The sequence below is a fragment of the Myotis davidii genome, unplaced genomic scaffold (assembly GCF_000327345.1).
Source record: "Myotis davidii unplaced genomic scaffold, ASM32734v1 scaffold701, whole genome shotgun sequence".
Taxonomy (NCBI): Eukaryota; Metazoa; Chordata; class Mammalia; order Chiroptera; family Vespertilionidae; genus Myotis; species Myotis davidii.
In genome coordinates, this window is record NW_006291552.1 from 36,658 (window position 1) to 44,069 (window position 7,412).

The following is a 7,412-nucleotide window of genomic DNA, read 5'->3' on the forward strand; positions in this document are numbered from 1 at the left end:
GTGTTATGTTCTATAATAACATGCAAAAACTATAAGAGATTACTTTCTAAAATTTTAATACTTTAAACATGCAAAGCAAAAGCCTATAATAAAGTTTCTTAGTTTTTAAAAGCCAAATATACCTTTTTAAAGCCGAATCTGCTTTTTTAAAGCCAAATCCTGCCCCGTTTGTTAGCCTGGTTAAGAAGACGTTCCCAGTTTACTTACAGACCTGGGCTTCTGTAGTTGATCCTGGGCATTGTGTGCAGTAGAATTCCCCTCACCTTTTTCCGGTGAGTTTTCCACACATTTTCGGTGAAGACTTCCTTTTCTCGCTCCAGCGAAGCCTGCACTTCCAGATTACCCGTCGGGTGCCAGATGTCGAGTAAGACTCCCTCCACGTTCTGCGTGGAGTAGGGTTCGGTATCTGAAAGAGGAGCCGCACAACAAATGAGAGAAAAAGACACGAGATAATTTTGCAATATTGGGGGACCAGGCCGGAAAGTCAAACTCAAGGGGAAGGACTTCCTCCTGTGCTCAGGCCTCACCATGCTTTTATTGATTCTGGGATGCACCCATAGCATAGCCCTTAGGTAGGTGACCCCTGGCAACAGGCAGACTAGCCCATCAGCAAGGATTTACATAATAATAAATGGGGGAGTAGTTTTAGCTACCACTGTCTGGACAAACAGAGGTGGCGCCTAGCTCCGACCTTTGCTAGGGCTTCAAAGGCACCCAGCCTTTGGGGGGTTCTCTGTCTGTGTTTATCAGATAGTGAAGGCAATAAACAGTTTCCCACACTTTACCACCCTGGTGTCTTTGGGTAATGCATGCGTGCATATAAGTTATTTTCCCACTCCCTCCTTCCCCCTTCCCTCTGAGATTGGTCACTCTGTTCCATGTTTCCATGCCTCTGCTTCTATTTTATTCATCAGTTTATTTTGTTCATTAGATTTCTTGTTCATTTATTTTGATTTTTAGATTCAATTGTTGATAGATATGTATCTTTTGCCATTTTATTGATCATATTTTTGGTCTTTTTTTTCTTCTTAAAGAAGATCTTCAACATTTCATATAATATTATTTTGATGGTGATGAATTTTGTCTGTGAAGCTCTTTATCTGACCTTTAATTCTAAATGAGAGCTTTGCTGGGTAGAGTAATCTTGGTTGTAGGTCATTGCTATTCATCACTTTGAATATTTCTTGCCACCCTCTTCTGGCTTGCAAAGTTTCTGTTGAGAAGTCAGCTGACAGTTGTATAGGAGCTCCTTTAAAGGTAACTGCTTTTCTCTTGTCTTTAACCTTTGGCATTTTAATTATTATGTGTCTTCTTTGGACTTCTTGTTTGGGACTCTCTGCACTTCCTGGACTTGTCAGTCTATTTCTTTCACCAGGTGAGGGAAGTTTTCTGTCATTATTTCTTCAAATAGTCTTCCAATTTCTTGCTCCCTCTCTTCTCCTTTTGGCACCCCCATGATGCAAATGTTGGTATGCTTGACTTTGTCCCAGATGCTCCTTACACTATCTTCACATTTTTGGATTTTTTTTTTGCTCTTCTGACTGGGTGTCTTTTTGCTTCCTCTTACTCCAAATTGTTGATTTGATTCTCAGCATCCTCTATTTGACTGCTGATTCCCTGTAAATTATTCTTCATTTCAGTTAGTGTATCTTTCATTTTGGACTGGTCTTTTTTCATGTCTTTGATGTTCTCACTGAGATCCATGAAATTCTCACTAAGTCCCTTGAACCTCTCATTAAGATCCTTGAGCATCCTTAGAACCATTGTTGTTTTTTGTTAATCCTCACCTGAGGATAGTTTTCCATTGATTTTTAGGGAGAGTGGAAGAGAGAGGGAAAGACAGAGAGTAACATCAATGTGAGAGAAACACATCGATTGGTTGCCTCCTGCCAGGCCTAGGCCTGGGAGGAGCCTGCAACCAAGGTACGTGCCCTTGACCGGAATCGAACCTGGGATGCTTTGTTCTGGAGGCCGATGCTTTATCCACTGAGCCAAATCAGCTAGGGCTAACTGTTGTTTTGAACTCTTTATCTAGTAGTTTGCTTGCTTCCATTTCATGTAGTTATTTTTCTGGAGGTTTCTTCTGTTCGTTCATTTATGGTAATGTTTTTTTGTCTCCCCATTTTGGCTGCTTCCCTGTGTTTGTTTCTATGTATTAGGTTGAGCTGCTATGTTTCATGGAATTGGTAGAGTGGCCTCGTGTAGTAGGTGTCCTGTAGGGCCCAGTGGCTCAGCCTCCTCAGTCACCTGAGCTGGGCACTCTAGGTGCACCCCTGTGTGGGCTGTGTGTACGGTCTTGTTATAGTTGAGCCTTGATTGCTGTTGACATCACTGGGAGGAATCAACCCCCAGGCCAATTGGCTGTGAGGACCTGCTTCAACTGCAGCAAAAGAATTGCTATGCCAGAGACACCCCTATGGAGCAGGACTTGCTTCAGTGGGGCTTTGGTGCTCACTGAGTCTGCCCCTGAGTGTGTTGCTCTTGGATGTGGTAAAGTTATAACCTGGTGTTGTCTGAAGTTCTCCACTGGGTGTACTGGCTCTGGGGCCTCCTGGGAGGTACAAAGTCAGTCACTGCCTGTGCTCTGTTGGGGTCACCCAGCATGAGCTACAGAGTGATCTCCTGATGGGTGCTACTTGTGTTGGGCTTGGAGGTACTCAGGAGAGGCCAAGACAGCCGTGGGCAAACTACGACCCGCGGGCTGGATCCAGCCCGTTTGAAATGAATAAAACTATTTAAAAAAAAAAACGTACCCTTTTATATAATGATGTTTACTTTGAATTTATATTAGTTCACACAAACATGCCATCCATGCTTTTGTTCTGGCCCTCCGGTCCAGTTTAAGAACCCATTGTGGCCCTCGAGTCAAAAAGTTTGCCCAACCCTGGGCCAAGCTGTGAACCTTGGTAAACTACTGCTAGTGCTGGGCCTTACATTGAGTCCAGCTGCTGGTTCTTTGAGAGATCTTAGGAAAGTCTGAAGTTTGAGCCAGAATAGGTTATTCATATGGAAAAGACACTGTGAAGAGTTTGGGTGGGGTTGCAAATTGGGTGGGGTGGGATCTCAGGGAATCATCAGGGCAGGGTAAACAGCAGTGGTTCTCAACCTTCCTAATGCCACCACCCTTTAATACAGTTCCTCATGTTGTGGTGACCCCCAACCATAAAATTATTTTTGTTGCTACTTCATAACTGTAATTTTGCTACTGTTATGAATCATAATATAAATATCTGATATGCAGGATGTATTTTCAATTTTACAAATTGAACATAATTAAAGCATAGTGATTAATCACAAAAACAATATGTAATTATATATGTGTTTTCCGATGGTCTTAGATGACCCCTGTGAAAAGGTCGTTCGACCCCCAAAGGGGTTGTGACCCACAGGTTGAGAACCACTGGTAAACAGTGATAGAGACTCAGATATGGTGCCTGCTAGTCAGCTCTGTGCTGGGGAGGTCCTAGCACTTTTGTCTGTTTTGTCCTCATGACAGATAATTTAGTTCCTCCCATATGTCCCTGGATCCTTTCAAGCTGCTTCCCCAGCGCTGGAGCTCAGAGGGAGTGAGTCCGAGTAAGTTCATGCGCAGGCCCTTTAAGAGGAACTGCCTGGGACTCTAGCAGCCACTGTGTCACTCAGCCACAATCCTCGCTTGTTTTTATAGCCCAAAGTTATGGGCTCTTCTCTTCTTGGCACTGGAACCCTGAGGTGGGGTTCTGGTGTGGGGCTGGAACCCTTTGCTCCTCACAGAAGGCCTCCTTAGTAGGATATCTTCCCTACTGATTAAAAACAGGCCACATGCCCTAGCCGGTTTGGCTCAGTGGATAGAGTGTCAGCCTGTGGACTGAAGGGTCCCAAGTTTGATTATGATTAAGAGTACATGCCTGGGTTCCGGGCTTGATCTCCAGTAGGGGGCATTTAGGAGGCAGCCAATCAATGATTCTCTCTTATCATTGATGTTTCTATCTCTCTCTCCCTCTCCCTTCCTCTCTGAAATCAATAAAAATATATACAATAAAATAAAATAAAATAAAGTAAAAACAGCCATATGTGGGTGTTGGACCAGCCTGTTCCATGCTTCCACCCCTCCTACCAGTCAGTGTGCTTTCTTCTTTAATTCTCTAGTTGTAGGGCTTACATTCAGCCAGATTTCAGGCAGTTCTGAATGATGGCTTTGTATTTCAGTTGTAATTTTGATGTGGTTGTGGGAGGATGTGAGTACTGGTATTTACCTACTTTAAAATGTGTAATTTCAAGATATTAAATATTTTAAGAATAGGATGCTTATAATTTGAAAAAATTATTCTGGGTTAGGAATAAAAAGCTGTTCAATTACAAATTAACTGAGAGCCTCTCCTGATTTTCTATCCCTTTAGTGGCCTCATTGGGCGAAGCTGGGCTATGTTGTTTGCCAGTGGAGGCTTCAGGGTGAAACTGTTTGATATTGAGCAGCAGCAGATAACAAACGCCCTGGAAAACATCAGGTGAGTCAGCTGGCACGTTGGTAGGAATATTGACTCTGTTGCTCTCAGTGGGTCTTATTTATCACACTCTTAAGGCTATCATCATCTGTGACTTCACTCTTTCACTTCAGTTATAGTGCCATTGAGCTAGTAAAGCCAGGCCTATAATGGTAGAATCGTCAACTAATAAGAGCAGAGGTCCTCAAACTTTTTAAACAGGGGGCCAGTTCACTGTCCCTCCGACATTCCACACATGCGCACTGCGGGCCTGGGACGAGTTGGCTGCTAAGCAGGACAGGCAGCGGCGGCAAAAACACCCGGCGGGCCGGATAAATGTTTTCGGCGGGCCACATGTGGCCCGCGGGCCATAGTTTGAGGACGCCTGAATAAGAAGTTCATATTGTGAGGAAAGGACTCCTAGGGTTGTAAAGATGTATAATGGGAGTAAGGGAACTCAATGTTGATCTCAGGCTTCCAGCCTGAATAAACCTGTAAACTTTTGCTGTGCCCCACAGGGCTGCAGGCCCTTGCTTCTCTCTGGGTCAGCGAGCTGGTTTATACCATGTGAGAGCCACAGCTTGCATGGGCATTACATCTTAGGAACAGAGGTCCTGAGGTTTGTTCGACCTATTGATCTAATGACTGCAGGACACAGTTCAACTGTGATAAATCTCGTAGTTAAAGTTGTGAGAGTAGATGAGCTTACCAGATGCTGAGAGGTGAATTTTAGGCATAACCATAGGGGGCAGAAGAAGAATAGGAGCCAAACGAGAAAGGAGGAGAATTAGGAGGTCCGAAATAGAAGAATCAAGCTAATGCAGTGTGCCAGATGGCAAGGCCCCACCTGAGATGATGGTCACTGAACACAATTTGATATCTCAGATGTTTTATTCAGGTGATTATTATCTGTCTTTGGGGGCTATCCATGGATATGTAACTTGAATTTGCCTTTTTTTTGGTAACAGAAATATTCTTTATCATTTACTTTCTGAAAAGACTAATATATAGGGTATGCTATCAGGCTTTAGGCATCAAGAAAAATATAGGTATTGCCCTAACTGGTTTGGCTCAATGGATAGAGCGTCGGCCTGTGGACTGAAAGATACCAGGTTCGATTCTGGCCAAAGGCACGTGCCCGGATTGCAGGCTTGAGCCCCAGTGGGGGCTGTGCAGAAGGCAGCCAATCAATGATTATCTCTCATCATTCATGTTTCTATCTCTTCCTCCCTCTCCCTTCCTCTCTTAAATCAATAAAGAAATGTATTAAAAAAATAAAAAAGAAAAAAAGAAAAAAGAAAAATATAGGTATCAAATACAAATATTTGAGCCTAATTCTGTTGCATAACAAATTAAGAACCTGAAATCCAGAGAAGTCAGATTGCTTGTTACATATAGTGACATGTAGCCAATGTCAAGATAAAATGTCAATCTAAAAAAACCCGAAAACCCCAAAATGAAACAACTACTATATAGCCACCCCCTGGCCCCAGTGCTTTATTCTGTACTGCTATGGAAGGAAGAGGTATTGACATAAATACCTACTACATTCCAGGCATGTGCTATTCACTAAGGATACACAGAGGAACAAAACAGATACAGTCCTTTCCACCATGAAGCTTATAGTCTAGTAATCTTACCATATTAATTCTCATAGTAAACCCTGTGAATCAGATATTATTGCCATTATTTTATGAGAAAAGTTAGGTCTATAAATGGTCAGTAACCTGCTCACAGACGCAGTCTATGTACATGTTAAGGGCGGGTCTGAGCTCTTCAGCATCCATTTATACTATTTGCTTTATAGAGATCCTGCAAATACTACTTTTAATATAATATGTAATGTATGCAACCAAGTAGATCATTTATGCTAGTTTATAAAGAATATAATAAATTATCTAACTTGATATCTAGAATATTATCAATACCCTGTGTGCATCTCATGGGTTTGACTCCCCTGCCTTTTCACCAGAAGCAACAAATATTCTTTATTTTGTATTTACTATTAACTTGCCTTAAAAATAGTTATATATATAACCAAACAACATATGGTTTACTTTTGCTCATTTTTGTGCTTTATAAAAATATTTTTGAGATTCATCCATGTTATTGCTTATAGCTATAGTACATCTGTTTTCATCTTCTATAATAATAAAAGTGTAATATGCTAATTAGACTGAACAGCTGAATGACCTTCCAGACGTCATTCCGGACATCCTTCTGGATGAAGTTGTGGCGGCGGTGGGGGCCAAGACAGAGGTGGTTAGGGGTGATCAGGCAGGCAGGTGAGCAGTTAGGGGCAATCAGGCAGACAGGAGAGCGGTTAGGGGCAATCAGACAGGCATGCAGAGTGGTTAGGGCAATCAGGCAGACAGGGAGAGGGGTTCGGGGCAATCAGGAGGCAGGCGAGCAGTTAGGGGCGATCAGGCAGGCATGCAGAGTGGTTAGGGCAATCAGGCAGACAGGGAGAGGGGTTTGGGGCAATCAGGAGGCAGGCGAGGGGGTAGGGGGGGTAGTTAGGGGCAATCAGGCAGACAGGAGAGCGGTTAGGGGCAATCAGACAGGCATGCAGAGTGGTTAGGGCAATCAGGCAGACAGGGAGAGGGGTTCGGGGCAATCAGGAGGCAGGCGAGCAGTTAGGGGCGATCAGGCAGGCATGCAGAGTGGTTAGGGCAATCAGGCAGACAGGGAGAGGGGTTTGGGGCAATCAGGAGGCAGGCGAGCGGTTAGGGGCGATCAGGCAGGCAGAATGGTTAGGGGTGATCAGGCAAGCAGGCGATCGGTTAGGGATGATCAGGCAGTCAGGCAGAGACGGTTAGCGGCAATCAGGCAGGGAGGCCAGCAGTCAGGGGCGATCAGGCAGACAGGAGAGTGGTTAGGGGCAATCAGACAGGCATGCAGAGTGGTTAGGGCAATCAGGCAGACAGGGAGAGGGGGTCGGGGCAATCA

At 44.0% G+C, this 7,412-nt stretch overlaps 1 protein-coding gene across 5 annotated transcripts in view; it reads left to right on the forward strand.

Moving 5' to 3' along the window:
* CRYL1 (crystallin lambda 1) overlaps nt 1–7,412 on the forward strand; it is a 176,010-nt gene that overhangs the window by 13,901 nt on the left and 154,697 nt on the right. For all 5 annotated transcript variants that reach the window (XM_006765057.2, XM_006765058.2, XM_006765056.2 and 2 more), the window contains exon 2: nt 4,380–4,487. In XM_006765057.2, the coding sequence (XP_006765120.1) occupies nt 4,380–4,487 (108 nt within the window). The remainder of the gene's footprint in view (nt 1–4,379; nt 4,488–7,412) is intronic.